Genomic DNA, 21,435 nt, shown 5'->3' on the forward strand with positions numbered 1-21,435 from the left:
GGCTTATCTACTGCGCCTATGGTTTTCACAAAGTGCCTAGCTCCAATTATTGCATTTTGCAGGCAAAGAAGTATTCAAATATACCCATACCTGGACGATTGTCTAATTCAGGCAGAAAGCCAGGACATACTTTTGAATCATCTGGCATTTGTAAAAAGGGTTCTAACTTGTTTGGGGTACACCATAAATGAAAAGAAATCACAACTGGTACCCTGTCAACAAATTACATTCCTGGGAGCAAGCTTGAATACAACTTCCCAGATGGCTTACCTCATGCCAGAAAAGCAAATTCATTTGACAACCTACTTCAAACAAGTGGCCACAAAAACCCTGCTAACTGCAAGACAAATACTGCAAGCCTTGGGGTTCATGGCCTCCTGCATTCTTCTAATTCCATATGCAAGACTGCATATGAGGAAACTACAGTGGTATCTAAAAAGCCTATGGAGTCAACATTCTCACAGCCTAGAAACAAAGATTCCTATCATACCTTGCTTACGGCTAGAGTTCCTTTGTTGGGCAGAGACCTGCCACCAAAACAAGGGACTACCTTTCACACCACCCCCTGCTGCCCAAACCCTAACAACAGATGCATCAGACTATGCATGGGGGGGGGGGGTTCATCTGACAGGGAAGTGCATTCAGGGCAAATGGAACCCAAGTCAAATGCACCTGCATATCAATCAAAAAGAAATGTTAGCTGTACAGAATGCTCTGACAGCCTTCAAGGACTACATTCTTCCAGGACAACTAATGGTAAAGACGGACAACACCATGGTTATGTGGTACATAAACAAGCAGGTGGGTACACATTCTTACCCCCTCTGCAGACCAGCCATGGCATTGTGGAACACAGCCTTGAGCTACCAAGTGCACCTATAAGCTCAATTCCTGCCAGGAAAATTAAATACACTGGCAGACGGACTAAGCAGAAATCTCATGGACCCACACTAGTGGAAACTGGAACCAAGGATTTTAAGCATGTTGACAAGTGAATGGGGGAGCCCAGATATAGACCTGTTTGCTTCTCCCCAGAATTACCAGTTGGACAAAGTTTGCACAAGGACTCCCCACAAACAAGCCTGGAAAGTGGATGCTCTGTCCTTCAGCTGGAAAAACCTATCAGTCTATGCCTTCCCCCCCACTGCCTCTGCTCTCCAAAGTACTACTAAAAGTCAAACAGGACAAATCAAGGATGATTTTGATTGCTCCAGACTGGCCGCACCAACACAGGTACCCCCTCCTGCACAGTGTATTACGGTTATCTCCATGGCATCTGCCTCAGACTCCTTCCCTGCTGTCTCAGCAGGATAACCAGATTCTGCACCCTCAGCTTCCAACACTGAACCTTGCAGCCTGGAGAATTACTTAAACTCTCCCTTACCATCCCTCAGCAAACCTGTGATGGATGTCATCTTAGAGGCAAGGAGGCCTAGTACTAGAAAATCTTATGCTGAAAAATGGAAAAGATTCTGTGCCTGGAACCAATCTCAAGGGATGAGCACAGCAGCATCCAATTTACCTCAGATTTTACAATACTTAAATGAGATGCTTCACAAGGGCCTGTCTTTTTCCTCCATAAAAATGCATGCCTCAGCCATTTCAGCTCATTACAACACAGAACCTCCCCTCTTCTCTCATCCACTGGTCAAGCAGTACCTCAGAGGGGCCAAAAATTTGAGACCACCCAGGAGAGCTCCAACCCCAGCCTGGGACCTTAACTTTGTATTAGAGAAACTCACTCTACCTCTGTTTGAGTCAGCTGCGACTGCGGACTTAAAATTTCTTTCTTGGAAAACAGCTTTCCTTTTAGCAATCACTTCAGCTAGAAGGGTATCTGAATTACAGGCCCTTATGGCAGTGGAGCTTTTCATCATCTTTCATGCAGACAGGGTGTCACTCAGAACCAATCCATCCTTCATGCCCAAGGTGGTATCCAGTGTGGCTCTTAATCAGTCCATTCATTCGCCAACTTTCTTTCCCAATCCACAGAACAAAGGGGAACGGATTCTGCATTCCTTGGATGTGCACAGACAACTTAGATTCGACTTGGACAGGACGAAACCTCAAAAAAAATCTGAACAACTGCTGGTAGCATTTGCTGCAGGGACAGAGGGGAGGGCTATTTCAAAACAAACCATTTCTAAATGGATAAGCCATTGCATTCATTTCAGCTATAAGCACCATGGAAAACCTATCCCCCAGGGGATCAGACCTCACTCCACCAGGGCTGCATCTACTTCTACAGCCTTTCTCAGAGGCATTCCTCCCAGGGACATCCTAGAAGCTGCTACCTGGAGTTCTGTACATACTTTCACCAAGCATTATCATCTGCCAATTTTCTCTAAATCCAGAGCTGGCTTTGCCACTGCAGTCTTGCAGGGCCTTATAGCTGGCCCTAATGCTATCTAAACTCCTCCTCCCAACCATAGCTTTGGGAATCTACCCAAATGTAATGACTGCAACAGTGAAACACAAAGAACATAGTACAGTTGTGTACACATACCATAAATGTAGATGTTCCAGTGTATTCACTGTTGCAGTCCTGGTTACCCTCCCTCCTGAACCATAACTTCTTTTGGCTATACCTCTACTTTCCTTTACTATGCTTAAAAGCCTTTTTGGTGTATCTGCTTTTTGTTGGAGGCACACCTTTGTGGTTTTATGTTTAATTGCTCCCCATTAGGGGGCACCTGACATCTGGGGCAAGTAAAACTGATGTAATGGCATCGGCTGCATGCTTTATACCCCTGACGACCTGATATCATGGAAGAAGAGACAGCAACCGCCGCAGGACCCAAGACTTTGTTAATCAGGCTGACTGAGGGCAACCTGCAAGCAGATTACCCAAATATGATGACTGCAACAGTGAATACACTCGAACATCTACATTTATGGTAAGTGTACACAACTGTACTTTCATCCTCCTAATAGAGACTCTAGGATCATGGACAGATATGGAAAGTGCATGTTTAGTTCAGCGGCCTTCCCTGAACTATCTCACACATTTCACTAGACTACACAGAGATCTCCTTAAGGAGTTAGGAGAAACTCTACAGGGTGCGGTAGCTGTGGGGGGTCTCAGATAAGTTAACCTCCCAGTTGCTACCCTAAATTTCCTTATAAACTCTTCCATGCATCTGATTTCATATGCAGCTGATGGAATGAGTAGGGCAGTGGGTACAGAAATTGCTCTTAGGAGGCACATCTGGATGCACTTATGTTCCTTTGCGGAGCCCTACAAGTCATCCTTTATAAACACCCCCTTTGATGGTTCATCACTTTTTGGACCTAAAGTGAAGGAAACGCTTACCAGGTGTGAGCAAGATGGAAAGACTCTGTCTGCCGTAGGAGTCTGGTTTTCCACTCCTACCAGACCTTATCCTAAAGTTCGGAAAAGTGGAAAAATGTGGTTCCGTAAAGCCCAAGAAGCTTTCTTTGACACACATGGTGAAAGCTCCTTTAGCGACCGAGGAGGGGGCAATAATGGGAGATGCCGTCCACGTGGCAGAGGGGGTCCGCAAAATCAGGGTGACAGGGATCAGTTCTTTGGCAAGCCCTACCAGCGCTCCTGAAAGGAGGCCTGTCTGTCCATCTCTGGAGGCAGTCGGGAGATGCTTATCTTTGTAACCAGACATCTGGCTAAAAATCACAAAAGATTAGTGGGTACAAAGCATAATATCCAGAGGATACACTATTCCCTTTACTACCCCTCCATCCCCTGTGAAAAAAATTCCAGGTGTTCCACCCAATCACTGGGAACAGGCAACCATAGATATTACAAGGTTGCTAGAAAAAAAAGAGTCATCCAACCAGTCTCACCAGATCAGGGAGGATCCAGAACTTACTCAAGGTTCTTTTTAGTTCCAAAGAAAACAGGGGACTGGAGACCAATTTTGGATCACAGCAGGTTGAACAAATCTGTTAAGAAAACAACATTTCAGATGGTCACGCTACAGTCTATACTTACTTTTCTAGGAAAAGACCATTGGATGTGCTCAATAGATCTCCAGTATGCCTACTACCATATAAAGTTGGCCACACCATTCAGGGATCATCTACGCTTTTGGCTAGGAGCCAGTCACTTTCAATTTCGAGCTCTGCCCTTTGGTCTCACTACAGCCCCCAGAGTGTTCATCAAATGCATGGTAGTAGTCACGGCTCTCCTGAGGTGGTTAGGATTCCAGGTGTTTCCATATTTAGACGACTGGCTCCTCATCGCCACCACCAAGCATCAACTCATACACGCAAGGGAGACAACCTTAGATCTTTGCAGTTGTTTGGGGATATATATAAACTGGGACATATCTGCTTTACAGCCATCCAGACGTACCATCTTTATCGGAGCAGATCTCAACACAGTTTCCATGACCATAAAACTTCCAATGGAAAGAATGGTGAGCCTTCGACAACAAATTCTGAATCTCATCCCCAAACAGAGAGCCCCAGTTTCAGTAGTGCTCAAATTACTAGGGACCATGACAGCAGCCATCATTGCCATTCCATTAGGCCGAATGCACATGCGGATACTGCAATGGCTGGTTTTCACACAATGGTCTTATCGGGAACTTCCAATGTGTCACCACATTATAATAAAGTCATGCAAGAAGGATCTTTTTGGTGGCTGACCTCTCCTCAAGTGACAATAGGACGTCCCTTTGTTCTTCCAACCCCAGTTGCCACTGTGTCCACGGACACCTCCCTGATAGGGTGGGTGGGGGCATTTTCAGGGAAGGACAGCCCAAGGCACATGAGAGAATCATGAGGCTCATCTGCTTATCAGTGTCCTAGAGATGAGAATGGTACTTCTAGCATTGCAGTCCTTTCAAAACTTTTTACCTCTAGGGACTATTGCAATACAGATGGACAACATGTCAGTGGAAGCACTATTTCGTCATGGGATAGGGAGAAGGGCATAAGCTGTTTGAAGACCTCGAGCTTTAGCATTTGGCTGAGTAGGAGCCGAGGATCAGCTCTGAACTTGTCAGTGAGAAAGAAGGTGAGATGAACAACTCACATGGAATGTTATGGTAAGTACATAACTTCTTATTTTTGATCATTCATTCTTTACATGCTGTGACTTGGCATTGCAAATCCTGACATTTTGAATAGTTACCTGCTTGTCATCTATTCTTCTCCAGCAGTATGCTGGGCACCTTCAGACCCGAGGATCTCATCCTTCAGAGCCATTTCAACATGTGTGGTTGCTTTTGTCCATGCAGTTTCCAAAAAAGATTGGAGTGGATTCCTTATACCTTCTCTAGTGAAACATGTTTAGTCTGATCTGTCTACCATGACCTGCCCACCTTGGGTAGCCCTACATGGTATAGGACTTAGCTTCACTGACATACACAAGCTCCTTCACCGTGACGTGGTCACAGCCCTGATGAATTTTTATTGACATTTTTGTCTCTATTATAAGATTTGAACTCACCATAGATTCTACATTTTGGTTGAAAAACATATTTTCTTCATGAGTTTACATTATTCACAGTGGAGATTTTTCCTAGGTGCTGTTATTCTGAGCAGGTGGAGCTTAGAACTTCTGCTTTGCATTCTAGAAGGCTTTGTCATCTTTTTGGGCAACCTTAAAATTTGCATTCAGAATTGCTTTGCTGTTAGCAATGGGTAGCGCATTGGTTCATAAGTTAGCATTGCTGCTTTACAGTACTTTTCTCCAGGTTTACTCCCATCTAGATTGTGTTCATGTTGGAGCCTGTATGTTCTCCTTGTGCCCACATGAGATTTTTCCAGAGTGTCTAGTCTCATCCTCCATTCCAGAGACATACTGATAGATGAATTGATAGTCGACTAAACTGTCTGTATTTGTCTGCATTTACATCCTGAGTTAGACTAATGTCCATTGCAGAACTGACACTGTATCTTAAAACAGATTCATAGGTTGGTACTAGGCTATCAGCCCTAGGGCCTATACAAGCCTAGCCATAACAATTCCCTGGCTATTTCTTCCCACACTATTTACTTTCCCGGACCCCTGTCTAGCAGGGCAACTGACGTGATCCCTGGGGTGAATTTCCTTTCTCCTATCCAATCGTCAAGTTTCCTTTTGAAGAGGGCCAAAGAGGCACTCTGCTTGACATGTATGGGCAATCTATTCCAGAGTCTGGGGAGTCTCTGGGTCAGGAATCTATCCCTCCAGCATGTTTTGTTTATTGTGATGACAAGGTTTAGATCCCTGGCGCGTGTGGCTCTGAGGGAGTGGGATTTCTTTAAGTGTAGCATGTCCAACAGCTCAGGGTTTGACATGGCCTTGTATGTTAAGCAGAGATCGCCTCTGAGTAGACGATATGCGACAGAGTATAGCTGGAGTTTTTTAAGGTGGTCAGCATAGGGCATCTGCTTTAGGCCTGTGATTCTTTTAGTGAGGTATTTCTGCAGCCTTTCCAGTTGTTGCAGATGTCTTGAGAGGTACATACCAAACGGGGCGTTGTATTCTATAATGGTTCTAATGAGGGATGAGTACAGTGGGACAATGACCTCCTTTTTTCTGGATGAAAAGCCCTTAGTGATGAGGTGTGCCACATAGAAGGATTTCCTGAATGTTGTGGCGATGTGGTTATTGAAGGTGAGACCATTGTCCACCTGTGTCCCTAAGTCTCTTATCACACTTTTGGTGTTTAGTGTACTGCCACCTATATGGTAATTCACAGATACATGTTTTTTCCCAAAGGGGATAACTATACATTTCTTGGATGGTTCTCATGATAGGTTTTGGGTCCTATGCCAGCCTGATTAGGTTAAATAATGTATCAGACAATGAATAAATGAATGAATATTAACTAGTTTAATATAAGGGAGAAGAAAGGGAGGAGGATACTCTGAATCTGTTTTGGCATCTGTGTTTCTATTAGAAACACACTGAACTAATTTCATTGGTTCATTGGTTGTTACTAGGCTAACAACTACTAGGGCCTTACAAGTCTAGCTATCATCCTGAAACCATTTGGGCCCCAAGTGTCATGGGGGAAATTTTAGTAGGCAGTTAACTTAGGATTTGTAGTGGAGGTGCTAGTTAGAATAATACATTTCTTATTGATGGCTTCTGTCCATATGGACAATGGGAGCCAGACCAGGGGTAAATTTATGATTTCCCATCCAGTTGTCAAGATTTTGCTTGAATAGGGTCAGGGATGAACTCTTTACATGGATGGGGAGCCTATTCCATGGCGTGGGGACCCTTTGGAATACATATCTATCTCACCAGCACATTCTGTTTATGTCACAAGTGAAGTTTAGGTCCCTGGATCTAGTGTTTCAGGTGCTGTTTGTTTTGTGCATGTGCAGCAGATCCCTCAGGGCTGGGTCTGAGGAAGCCCTATAAGCCAGGCAAAGATCCCTTCTTAGGAGCCTGTAGGAGACTGAATACAGAGACAGAGCCTTTAGGCTATCAGTGTTGGACAGGGTATTCTTGCCTTGAATTCTCCTGGTGAGAAATCTTTCTGAGCGCTGCAACTGTAGCAAGTGTCTGGTTAGGTACATGCCAAAGGGGACATTGTATTCAATGATAGGTGTGATATGGACAGAGTAGAATAGTACTGTAACTTCCATGGACTTGGATGCCATACACTTACCTATAAGTTGGATGTCATAGAATGATTTTCTTATTATCTTAACTTCATGTGGGTCAAAGACCAGGCTGCTGTCTACATATATTCCCAGATCCCTTACGACTGAATCAACTGTTAGGGGTATTTTATCGATGGAGTAATTAACTTGTGTTGACAGTTTCCAAAAGGGCATTATAATGCATTTTTTGGCATTGAGTTTTAGGTCTTGGCTTTGGAACCAGTCATTTATCTGTGTTGAATCTACTTGCAGGATGTTTGCATCTTGGAGAGAATCTATAATAGCTCTCAGTTTACAGTCATCTGGAAACCTGATGAACCAGAGGCCTTTAACATTAGCCTTGACTTCCAAGAAGTAGATGCAAAACAGGAGTGTGCACAACATGGAGCCATGGGGTACTCCATTTGTGACTGGTCTCTTGATGGAGGTAGTCTCACTGATCCTGACTGCTTGGGTCCTTTTTATGAGCCAGCCAGCAATCCAGAGAGATATGTAAGGGGTTATGCATAGCTCAGAGAGCTTGTCTACAATGTCTGAGTTGGGGTATTGTATCAAATGCATTAGCCAGGTCAAGATACACAGTATGCACTGTTTTACCCTTGCCTGTTGCTTTGGTGACTCTCTCAAAGAAATCTACCAAGTTAAGTAGGCATGACCTTCCCTTAACAAAGACAAATTGAGATGGGTCCAGTGTTTGTAGGTTGTCAATGTCCGCGTTTATCATTTCCATGATAATTTGTTCCATAGCTTTGCATATTAGGCTTGTTATACTGATGGGTCTTTAGTTCCCTGGATCTGTTGATGGTCTGCCTTAGTGGAGAGGAATGACAGTTGCTGTCCTTCATTCACTTGGAATGTAGCCTGTTTCAAGGCTCTAGTTGAAGAATGCCTTTAGTGGTCCTGATTTGGTCATATTTTAGACTGTACAGGAGGTAATCGGGAATGTTGTCAGGACCCATGGATGTGGTTTTCTTTGCTTTAGAGAGTGCTACCAGCACCTGGTCCCCGCTGATAGCTAGGGGAAGTAGGTTGGAGGAGATTTCACCTGGTGGAACTGGGAGGGAGTGGGGGTAAAGTCTGTGCTGAATTTATCAGCCAGTAGATAAGCTATGTTACCCTGATCATTGTAGGTGGTATTGCTCACCACCAGTTTAGGGCACGTGTGTGTGTTACTTCTAAGGTTCTGGATGTAGCTGAAGAAGGCCTTCTGATTGTCCTTAGCCTGTGAAGCTATCCTGACCTCATAGTTGTCATTGCTGGACTTAATTCACTTAATTAGACCTCTTAGTAACTTGTCTAGATGTATAAGACAGCATTTATCTTTAAGAGAGTTGCTTTTCCTGATTTTGGACATGAATTTTCTTCTTTTATTAAATACCTTGTTAAGGTGAGGGTTCCACCAATGGGGTTTGTTTTGGGTTTATTTCTGGTAGAAACAGTAGCCTCTCTGCAGCCATTCACATGTTTGTACAGTGACTCTGTGAATATTTCTGCATATGTAGCTGTGGTCTCAGGGGAAGCCTTGAATTTTGACAAATTGTCACTTAATAGGATGTAGTTTGGGTACTTTTCCGTTAAACCCCTACCACTTGCCGCTGGTCACTGGCCTACATTCTGAGTTAAAAGGAAGACTGTGAATCACCACTCTGGTGTAATTAATGTTACAGTGAGTACATTCCCAAGGCCAAAAATTGTGGGTACTTTCACAGTCTCCCTTGTCCAATGTTAATTTCATTGCATTGTTTAGTGTATGGCAACTTCGGATGATGTTTACACATGTAACTCTGACTGTTGCTTTGATTGTATGTTTTATACCTCACCCGATGTGAGCATTGCAATGGCAATGCTCTTAAAACACTTTCACTGCACTCTGTAAGATGTATACACTTCCAAGTCATGCATTGTAAACACTGTTGGTTTGGCGAGTTTTTTAAGATGAGCACAGATGCCTATTTCTGACATTTCCCCTCCTACTTGCAGTCACTGAATGTAGTACATATTGTGTGCAGTTTTATTTTTGTACTTAGCAGTTCTCACATGTAATTGACTTGTTTTTCTTAACTTTTCTGCGTATTTCTTTGCCTGTAGAAAGAGCACGTTACAAAGTGTATAGTCCAGAAGTAGAAACATGCCAGATGTAAACAAGACCTTATAACATACCCTTTTCACAACAGTTGTACAGTCTGACTCTTGGTTTGATAGTGGGTTTTACATGTACTCATTCACAACCAGATTGTGCATGTAAGACTTGAAAGTGCTGTTCAAACTCCATCAAGTCTTACCTGTACTCATTTCACTTGAACTATGCGATTTCCGCGAACACAAAAATCTGGTTGTGATAATATGTAAGCAGCAGGATAATTTCTAACTGTACGTTATTGTGGATTGAATCTGTACTATTTCTGATTTTAACTTTTGTCCCACACATGCATACCTGCCTCAGATGTCTCTGCTTTTAACTCGGATTTTATAGTGAAGAAATAGGCCAGAACCAGACCAGCGGCAAATGGTAGGGGTTTAATGGAAAAGTACCGTAGTTTGCCTTTGAGTATTTCCTAACTGTTACTAGTTTAGCTGGATTTTCTAGGTTGCTTTTACTTAAAATGAGACAGCTTAATGATCCAACCTCACTAGTGAGGACGTAACATGGGGATGGCCGGGGAGGGGGGGCAGTGCTCTTCCATGTTGGTGAGTACCAGATCCAATTATGTTTGATCTCCTGGTTGCAGCATGCACTGTTTGCTCCATGGTGTTTGTGTTAAAGTCCAGGAAGCACTGTGCCTGTGACGTTGAGGTGGTGTATGTTTCCCAGTCTATAGAGGAGTAGTTAAAGTAACCCATAAATAAAGTGTTTGGTTGGATGGTGAGCACCTCTAGTAGGTTTAGGTAAGAGTCACAAGAGACTAGGGCCACAGATGGTGACTTGTAGCTAGCCATGATATAGTGAGCGACCTTACCTATGGTGACTTGCTTGTGACTGAGCTCCATAGTATCATCCTGTTTAACCAACCTGGAGGTGTGTTTGTTGCTAACATAGATTGAAAGACCTCCACATTTGGTCTCAGTCTGTGCTGTTTTTGGTCTAAATATGTGGAAGGCACTGTTGCCTTGCACTTCTGGAGTATTTTCTTTGGCTTTATACCAAGTCTTGGTCACTGCACAGATACCTACATTCTCCAGATTGAGGGGGGGCTTGAAGGATGTGGAGTTTTTTGTTTAGGTGCCAAGCACTAAGCAGTGACTACTTAAGGTTGCTTGTAGACTTTCTCACTGCGTTGTTAGTTTGTCTTTTTGACATTGCTTAAAAAAGGCTCTGAGGGGGTTGATAAAGTTTTAGCCAATATCTGAAAGCCTAGTGGAGACAGGTGCAGCTCATTCTTGGCAAGGCATTATGGTCTTTTGACCATGTTCTTCCATGCTGACAGATGCTGGATTCCCCTGGAGTGACACCAGACACATTTCAAATGTTCATTGTTTACTGAAAAAAAAATGAAAAATATCCAAGCAATGCATGTACTAGTCATAATTTGTTTATATTATTTTACTGTGAAACTGTCACTAAAAAGAATATTTTGCCTGATAAGGGCACTCAGTCACTCAAAGTTGTTGCCTTATTTCACTACCTTCCTTTGTAATGTTTCCATTGACAACATGTACATCTGCTGTTTGGCTATGGAGTAACTCCTTTACCAACCACAATCTGGACATAGCCTGCTGACATCATACACTTTTGGCCTCATGTTCTTACAAGGACTCCTTTCTGAGGTGGTCCGTCACCTCATTTTTCTTGACCAATTACTATCTCAGATTCTTTGCTTCTCAAAACACATTTCTGTGCTTCTGTAAGGAGGCTGTGTAGCATCAGATAGCCACTTTCTTCTCCCCATCACCCCTGATTTTCCTTTAATGATGGCTTTCTATAGGCTTTTGTTGGACAATTTTACCTTTTATTATGTGGACATAGTAAAAGTAATGTCTTTAGGCTTTTCCCAGTTAGGGGTCGCCCCAGCAGAACTCCAGTCCACTAATGATTGGCAGTAGATTTTTACGGCGCCGAGTTGCCAGCCCAATGCCCAACCTTCAAAGAAGGCACACCCATTCACGCACGCACCTACCTGCATGTCTTTAAATGTCACTCAACCGCAGGGAGGACATGCAGACTCCACACAGAAGGTGCTCCAGCCGAGATTCGAACGGGAGAACCTCTTGCTGTGAGGTGACAACACTAACTGCTGCACCACCGCGGCAACATAGTATACTTTCTTAAATACTAACATGCAAAAACCTTGTGAGGATATAAAGAACTCTGTCTTCCTATATTTATACATGTATACAGTAGCGGCAGCAGGGTCATTCCCAAATTACTATAGACATTTTGTAGAACATTGCTTTGGGGTCCTGATCCTGGCTGATGTAATTCCTTCTGCTGACAGTAACTGCAGGAGACCTTGTTTTTCCCTTCCTCATCCAAAAAAAAAAAAAAAGAAAAGAAAAAGATGTGGCTACCGAAAATGCTTGTTATTGTACCTTGCCAGGCCAATTTTTCTTTTAGAGCTGGCCCTCACTTGAAAATGTTACACTTAATTTGGCATACTAAATTGTTAGCTATGTAGGTTAATTTTTAAGTAAATGAGTAGAATGTAACTGATTCACCAACCATTAGATAATGTTTTCAGTTTTAAACCTAATCAGTATCTGTTACTTCTGCCTCTGTCAGACAAGATGATAGGCTTAGTTGTAACTTTAACCATTATACACACACACGCACACACACACGCATATATATATATATATATATATATATATATATATATATATATATATATATCCTGTAGCACCTGTCAGTAAGCTGTAGAAGAGTTTTCCCAGGAGTAAATTGTACTAGTTATACACACAGCATGCCATAAATCATGTGTCATACCTCATGCACTGCCCTAATTATTAGACAGCTGTACTAATGGAAATATACATTTTCTAGAACACTTTTGAAAATGGTGACACTGTACTCCAGCAATGGAGTCATACTTCATTATTGAGTACTTCACACTCCAGAGTGCAAGAGTGAAGCATTCAAATGAGTTTCGTTGTACAACATTAATGTACCTGATTGGCTCCTCAGAAAGTTCTGCTGAACTAAGCCTTCTCTTAGGTATGACACTGTGGTAACACTGATAACTTGGGGATATAATAAAAAAAAAGCAAAGGAGTGGAACTCCCACCAAATAAATGGCTGTAACTAAATTAAGAATATTTGATTTGGGTGAAGGGCACTTAAAGTTAATACTGAAATCCCACAACATTTTCACTTTAATTCATGTTTTCAGACTGTGTTCACTTTGATGATTACATTTTAAAAAATGTAACTTGGGGAAGGAACTGAGATGAGTTTTTTTAAGTTTAATTGTATTTTATAATTTGAAATGCTGTCTTTAATATGTTTAAAGATAATGTGTTAATTAAACGTAAAATGAATCTGTTAAATTGAAGTAAAGTGAGAAAGGGTTAAGAATGTTTTATACCGTTGCTGCAGATTTGTAACTGTTTCTTGCATTTTATAACAGGATGAGAAGAGAGATCACCCTAGAGAATGCTGGCTTGTTCCCTCGACTGCCTACACTGTACTAATGAGATGTCTTCGAGAAGGGGTAAGTTTTTTTTTTTTTTAAACATTGCCTTCACTGGGTATTATGTATGTAATAATCCTTCAGGCAGTGTATGAGGCTTTTAGCCTGAAGCAGCAGTATCTTGTCAGCTTTATAATAGTCCTGAATTTAAATAATAGGGAGTAGACTGTGGCCGTCTGGCCATCAGTATGCAGTAAATTTAATGTTTATTTATTGTTTACAAAAAGGAAATATTATAGATGCTATTTGAACATTTGAGAGGTATTCTGAAATATGAATGTTGTTTCTTCTGTTGCTTGAGTCAGTAGCATAAAACTATACGAGTTATACAGCCCTAATGAAAAAAAAATCAAAAAAACAACTTGGGACTAATAAGGTGAACACAGTCTTTAAACTAATCTCCAGAGGTTGAACTTTATCATTTCTCAGTTGACAAATTCTAGCTTTTGAATTCTTAATGATATAGTAGATGAACCTGTTTTGATTATTCACAATTTTCTAGCTGTGATATTAAAATTAAGTTTGCTGACTACTCTTTTAGGGAATTTTTATTTATCATGTAGGTGGGGTGATCTGGAACCTTTTTATTCACAGCACAGATAGGTTTGCACATAGGTAACAGAATTATGGTTTTAAAAAGAAACACAAACTGAAACCCCTACACACATTTTATTTATATGTATCAACTTTTTTAATATTATGTGTATGTTCGTTACCATGCTCGTTCATGTTCAGCATGCCTAAGAATAACTCAAGCTACATATCTATTTGAAAATGTGCTACTATTACTGTATTAAGCATTCAGTAGAAGTTAAATCATTAACAGCACTAAAAATGCCTGAGTGTGCTATTGTGGATCTTCGAAGGTCAGTACATGAATTTTTATTGAAAAAGCACTTGGATAATTTTGCCTTAAATTTAATTAGATTACGAGTTTCATCTGATGTAAGTGAGTAGTACTTTTTTACTTATGAGGAGCGGTTCTGAAGAAGGAACTGTTCCCATATGATTTCATAGTACTGGGTATGAGCATGCAGTGGTTAGAGCATGAAGACAAGAGTTAGAAAAGTGATATGTCAAATTATCTGACATAGAACAGGTACTGAAAGGGAAGGACATCATGATATAGTGAGTAGTGTGTATGTATGCAGTGCATATGCACGCGTCTGTCTGTGTGTAGTTGCATTTCTGTTTTGGCCTTTTAAGGAGCCACTCAAGTCTGCTAAATACCACCGTGCAGCCAGTCAAGTGAAGTGGACGACTGCTGTCTTGCTGTGAGAGTTTTAAGCTCATGAGGGAAGAAAATTCAGATAGGGATATCCATATTCCAAATGAGTGAGCAAGACCCCTCTTCTTGGTCAATAAATGAGACAAATTTACTTATATGTCAGAAAAATATGTAGTTTTTATTACCAAGAGCTGATATAGTTTGAAGTCGAGTCAGATATCGAAAATGATTCTGAGGTATTCAAAAAGTACTTATCAGCTCTTGCTCATAAAAAGTATTTTCAAGTTTGACACAATTGGTACATTTGATGCCTGACTGAACTCAGATCCTGAAGACCAGAGGCATCCATATCATTGCATTACATAACATTTACTTGATGGCAGAAGTTAGTGTAGTCTGCCCTTTTATATGCCTTACCATTCTCTCTCTCTCTTCCAGCCCTACTTTCACCTTTGTACTTTTTCCAACTATTTCATACCCTCTTGATTGCAACTATGGATTTCCAGTCCAGCACTCATTCTAGCAGTCCATTCTATAGGTCCACAATCTTTTCTGCGAAAAAGTATTACTGGAAATACAGGTAGTGGATGGTCCCTGCAGTCTGTTACCTGTGACCCCTCCTTTCACCGTTGTCCTTCCTATTCATTGAGCCCTGGCATGATCTTTTATGCTAATATCATGTCCCTGTGTCTCTTCTGGTCTCAAATAAGAAGAACGTTAACTCCTGTAGGCTCTGGTCATGTTCCTTCCCCTCCATTCCAGAGATCTTTGTGATAATTTTCCTCTGAAATGCTTTCCAGCAGCATGATGTTTTTTTTCTTATATGGCCATCAGAACTGCATGCAGTATTCAAGGTGTGTTCTGATCAAGGTCTTGTTCACCTGTTCACTTTTGGAATCCGTCTTCCTGAGGATACTCCCCAGAATACTGTTTGCTTCTGTCACTGCCAAACAACCCCCCCCCCTCCACTATCTGTGCAGTCCAGGAGTGATCAACACCCTGCTTCATTGCCGTAATTTCTACTCTTTCCAGCTGATACTTTGCACCCAGGTTGCTGTGCCTAATTGCAGGACTTCGGAGTTGTTTAAATTTTACTAAAGTTGGCACCTTTCTACCACTTGTTCATTCTTTCCAAATCATTCACTAAACTTTCCCTTCCCATTCTTCACTTCTGCACCAATCTTTGCAGCATCAGCAAAGAGGATGATCTTTTTCCTTCTTTCCCCAGGCATCTCTGAGGTAAGCACACTGATGAGTACTCGACCAAGGACTGACCTGTATGGTACTCTAGTAGTCACTTCTCTAACGTCTGACATTGTCCCTCTTACTGCACCCTTTAAGTCTTATTGTTCAACATGCAACCAACCTAGTTCAAAAGTTTTGTCGTACAGCCAATCCTTCAGTTTTCTTAAGAGACCTCTGTGATGCCCTACCTCTGGGCCAGTAATCAAGGAGCCTCAGTCCTCACCACTGGCACCTGTGGGGAACGTTCACTGGGAGGATAACAGATACATGCAGAGTATGTCCAGAAGAAGCTGTCTGCTTCAAGCACAATCAAGTACAATTTCCCTGAAGAGCACATAGGAAACACAGTCAGTCCGGTGGCTGGCTCCTCTCTCTTTCTCCAGATCTCCAGTAAGACTCCCCACTGACACAGCTGTTAGAGTTAAATCCTTAGCCAGGGTTCCAAGCCAAGTCCTCCAACACTATCTGTGTCCAACCAGTGCTTTGTGTCCCTGTCCAAGTAGCTGACACACACAATTTTTGAGGTTTGATTTGCATGTGCACACACACACACACACACACACACACACACACACACACACACACACACACACCTGAGAAAGGCTGACACAGGTTTACTAGCTATGCCCCCCTTTTGCCCAGACTATAAAGTAGTTATCACTACCACTAGAAACCCCAGATCTCATTTGCCTCGCTTGTAGACAGACGCAGATTGCTCAGCTCCTCAGGATAGTCAAGTAGATGTATCTTTTTGGGATTTCCTTTTAGTTTCTTTCTTAGTCTCTTAGTTTTCTTAGTGTTCTCCTGGTTCTTAGTTTTTTCTGCATATTGTAACCATTGTTGTTCTACCCCTCCTGTTTGTGTGGCATTGGCACCCTTTTCAGTGTCTTTACAGTTGTAAAGTTTGTGTCAGGAATTTTTCTTGGGATTTAATTTTTTCTTGATTTTCTGTAGTTTAGGTTTTGGTGTGTGTTGGGTTGTGTGTGGGATGGACTCTTTGGTTCTCGACTGTTGCAAGTTGCAGGCTTCTCTACTTCGGACTTGGTTTCGTGTTTTGGCACTTTAAGATGTCAGAAAAGCCATCAGGTTTTAAGAGGTGCTCTTCATGCCTGTTTCCGACTCACACGAGGAGTGTCTCTACTGCCTCGGCACCTGCCACCTGGAGGTGGAGTGTGGCATTTGTGCCACATTCAACCTCAAGGCCCTGGTTGAGCACCAAAATAAACTACTTCTCAAAGGAATGGCTCGGGGGGGGGGGGGGTCCCTTGGTCAAGGAGCTTTTGACCAAGCTGGGTCCCTCTGACCACAAAAGAAAAGCAACCTCACCTCTTCCTCCTCTTCTGGGGAGGTCTCAGGTAAAAAGCCCTAGGCTGTCAGATCCCAGATCCTCGGATCCGACTCCAACCTTGGTGGGGTTAGATCCGAAGATTTTGGATCCAAAGTCCTTCAGAGAATCGGTGCCCAGGTCCAAGGTTTTCGAATTCGAAGGTCTTGGAGTTCACTCTCAGATCCAAGGCCTCTGGATTGAGGATCTGAGTCAGAGTAGGCCATTTACAGATTTGATCCTTTTGGATCTGAGGGGTTCAAGAGCCCTGCCCTGGGATCCTTCTGTTTCCTTGGATCCGACACAGTCGGATCTGAGACCCATGTTGAATCCTATTGTTGTTGAGGACCTTCTCGCGGATCCTCTGGGAGGGGACCATTTGTTTACCTCTCCGTGAAGGATCCATTCCCTGGGCCAATGGAGAAGACCGTCAGGATCCCGGCACGGGTCTACAGCTAGGTCCTGTATTTCTTCCCAATCTTCCAGGAGTATTCCTCCTTCCGATATTGACAGGATGATGCTGTCCTTTCTAAAAGCTCAAATAGAGTTGGGGCTTTTGGCTTCCCCAGCCCATCGGTCTAGGGAGCCTTCTCCTTCTCCCCGGTTATTTCTCCTCATCCAACCCAGCAGGGCTTGGACTTAAGGGAGCCGGCATGCTGCATGGTGGTGGTGGGGGCTTCCAGGACACTTTTTGTCCCTACTCCATTGGAGTCTATGCCTAGTTCTGCTCTCCATCTCTTGGGGCAGGCGGGGCCACCAATCCAGGTTGTTGCTCCGGAGTCCATGTGGGCAGGATCAGGTCCGGACCTTTCTGACCGCTCTCTGCCCCTCGGTGCTTCAGTTCTCGATAGTTCCAGTCTGGCCTTCTCCAGAGGGTTGGAGGTCCTGGTGGGTTCTGCTCCTTCCTCCCTTGTGGTATTATCCACGGGGAGGGGTCTTTGTCCAGTCCTTACTCATTCCAGGTTGTGGAAAGATCTCTCTCTGCTGCCAGAGTAGTCTCCTCTGCTCGCCAGACTTCATCCCAGCCTCAGATTTTGAGTGGACCCTCTCATCCTGTGCCTGGTCAGCCCATTCAATCTAGCCTCCAGGGGGCTGATGTTCTTCATCTCACATTGCTGCAGTCCTTACTTATGGGTAGTCCGCTGTCCTCGGTCGGCCCGAATACCAAAGTATTAGGCTGACGTCGGTCATGGGCGCCTAGATCTGACATCAGAGCGTCAGGGTATCAAGGCGCATGACCGACGTCATATCCTCAGTCTTTTTTGCCGCATGGTCCGATGCAGAAGCAGCGTTGCAAGTGCCGTTCGGCGTTCTGAAATTTTTCGCTGGAGTTTCAGACCGATACCAAGTTGGCTAAGTACCCGTTGGGGAATAATTTTGTTTTTTCTTGCCTCAGTTACTTACCGGATGTCAGAAAAAGTGAATAATTGTATTTCTTGTGGGAAACAGATACCGCATAGGGATTACCACTCGCTTTGTATTCCTTGTTTGAGACCGGAGCACGACGTAGTCGGGTGTCGGTTTTGTGCTAGGTTTAATAAGCGCACTATAAAATGGAGGTTAGATTGCGCTAGGTTAGTCTTTGGCAAGAGGTGTAATTATAATATGCCATCGGATGTTCCGACGCCTGCTTCTACTAAGAAGCGCAAAGACAAATCTTTAAAGCCTAGGCAGGATGATTCGTCCATCTCGGACGCCGGACCTTTAGAAGCTACAGCTGGACAGGTGGATCCGGCTGAAGTTTCTGTTGAGTCCCGGGGGAAACTTTGATTTTACAGGATGTGGCCTCTCAGGAGGCAGGTCAGGCTGAAGGGGCCTCTCAGGTTACTATTCTCCCTTCCTTACCTAAGGTGGTTAGGCCTTCTGCTACTGTTTCTAAGGCTCCTGCTAAGGGCAGGTCTGTCTTGCCTTCCTCTGGTGTCAGTTCTGGTTCTTCAGGGTCTGTGCCTAAAAAGCACATGCTTAAAATGGCAGAGGATTTGATTACTTTAATTAGAGGTTCTATGCCCCCTCCTGATAAAAGGCCCAGGATGGAGCCAGAGTTGGAAAGTTTGGAGCAGGCCTCAGATGATTCAGAGTCTTCTGCTGAAGACATTCAAGATTTACCTCCTTATTCTGATTCTGATGCAGAGGATTCCACTCCTTCTGCTTCTCCTCCAGAGGATTTTTCATTTTCTGAAACTCTGCATTCCATGAGGGAGCATTTTCAGTGGGAGGGACAGGATTTCTCTGATTCACGGAAGAGACTTAGGGAGTTCTTGTTTTACCACAGCATAGACCCTTAGCTATACCTCCGGTTTTGGATGTTGTTTCAGATGTTTTTCGAAGCTTCCCTTAATCCAGATTCTGTGCCTCCTGCCCCAGTTAAACCGGACAGGTATTACAGGGTGCCTGAGGCTCATAAATATCTGTATAAGAGTCCTAGGGCGGACCCAGAAACTATTAGTCAGGGGCCTAAGGGTGTTAGAGCCTCTGTTGTTAAGAATCCGGTTCCTCTGGATAAGGAAGCTAGAGCTTTGGATAGATGGGGTAAGAAGGTGTATACCTCTTCTACTTTAGCAATGAGAGCTTTGAACTGCCAGTTTCATATGTTGAAGTATCAGAATTTCCTCCTTTCTCAGCTAAGGTCTAAAGTGGATGCTTTGACAGAGGGCATAGAGTGTAAAGAATTGCAGGATTTAGTGCATGTTTCTGAACAGGTGGGTAAGCACTCTTTGCAATGTGGTTTTGATGCTTTACAGGCTTCTTCTAGGGTGGCTGCCACTGGTTCTGTTATTCGTAGGCACGCCTGGCTTAAGGATCAGAATTTGTCTGAGCATGTTAAGTCTAGAATTCTGGATGCCCCTTTACAGTCTGAAGTTTTATTTGGTCCTCCTGTGGAGTCAGTCTTAAAGAAAATGGAAGACAAGGCTAAGTCTATGCAGACTGTTAAAGATTTTTTGCAGGTACAACCTCCAAAGTTTAGTAGAAATTGGCCTACTAAGGGGTGGACGACCTTCTTCTGATTCTCAGTCTAGGGGTAGATCTAGGCGTGGTAGGGGCAGAGCTCAGAGTACTTTCAGGCTGAGACAATGGAGTTCGCCTGCTCAATCTGCTGGTGAGGGCAGGGGCCAGTCCTTTCGTAAACAGGCCCAATGACCTACATTTTCAGCTGCCGGATTCTTCTTGCCTGGCAGCTCCTTTGGGAGGAAAGTTGGCTCTTTTCAAGCAAAATTGGCATTTAGTCACCCAGGACAAATGGGTATTGGACATTATAAACCGAGGTTACAAGTTCTATTTCCATACCATGCCTCCTTTCAAAGGCATGCCAGACGTCCCTCCTCGGCAAAGGATAGAGGCTCGCAGACAAATTTCTTTACTTCTTCAAATAGGAGCTATACAGCCAGTTCCTCTGTCAGAGGTGGGCCTAGGATTTTATTCCCGCTTGTTTCTAGTTCCAAAGAAAGGGAACACGTGGAGACCAATTTTGGATTTATCTATCCTCAACACTTACCTGGACATTCCAAAGTTCAAGATGCTGACTTTACAACAACTTTTACCGCTGTTGGGAAAAGATCACTGGATGGTTACTCTGGATCTCAAAGAGGCTTACCTTCATGTTCCTATCAGGCCCAGTTGCAGGAGGTACCTGCTGGCTGGAAATTTACATTATCAGTTCTCTGCATTGCCCTTTGGCTTATCTACTGCGCCCAGAGTGTTCACAAAGGTTCTGGCTCCAGTGATAGCATTTTTCAGACTAAGAGGAATACAGATTTATCCTTATTTGGACGATTGCCTGATTATTGCACAAGAAAAGGACGAACTTCTTCATCATCTACAATATGTGATGGCAGTGTTAAGATGCCTAGGGTATTCTGTGAACGAAACAAAGTCCAGTCTAGTACCCTCTCAGGACATGTGCTTTCTGGGTGTGAGACTGAATACAGCTTCCCAGATGGCCTTTTGACCTCGGACAAACAAAGAAGCCTTTCTCTTTATTTCCATCAAATGTCTCTACGGTCCAGGCTGACTGCAAGGACAGTCCTTCAAGCCTTGGGGTTCATGGCATCTTGTATTCTGGTGCTTCCCAATGCCAAATTGCATATGAGGAAGCTTCAATGGTATCTCAAAAATGTGTGGACACAGCACTGTCAAGATCTAGACACTGTCATTCAGATAATACCTTGCATTCGGAAGGAGTTTTTGTGGTGGGCTCAGGAATGTCACCTAAACAAGGGACTCTCTGTGACCCGGCCAGAGGCGAGTCAGATTCTAACGACAGATGCCTCGGACAAGGCTTGGGAGCACACCTCAATGGAAAATGGGTGCAAAACACGTGGCCTGTCAAACTCCAACATTTGCATATCAACTTGAAGGAAATGTTAGCAGTCCAGTTTGCATTGATGGCTTTCAAAGATTTACTTCACCCAGGGCAGGTGTTGATTCAA

The 21,435-nt window shown here is 43.3% G+C and overlaps 1 protein-coding gene across 1 annotated transcript in view; it reads left to right on the forward strand.

The window, feature by feature from the left end:
- ULK4 (unc-51 like kinase 4) overlaps positions 1 to 21,435 on the forward strand; it is a 4,087,308-nt gene that overhangs the window by 1,440,561 nt on the left and 2,625,312 nt on the right. Inside the window, exon 19 of the mRNA XM_044064733.1 lies at positions 13,149 to 13,232. Within this exon, the coding sequence (XP_043920668.1) occupies positions 13,149 to 13,232 (84 nt within the window). The remainder of the gene's footprint in view (positions 1 to 13,148; positions 13,233 to 21,435) is intronic.

The sequence above is a fragment of the Protopterus annectens genome, chromosome 3.part0, assembly GCF_019279795.1.
Source record: "Protopterus annectens isolate FY-2018-M chromosome 3.part0, PAN1.0, whole genome shotgun sequence".
NCBI lineage: Eukaryota > Metazoa > Chordata > Ceratodontiformes > Protopteridae > Protopterus > Protopterus annectens.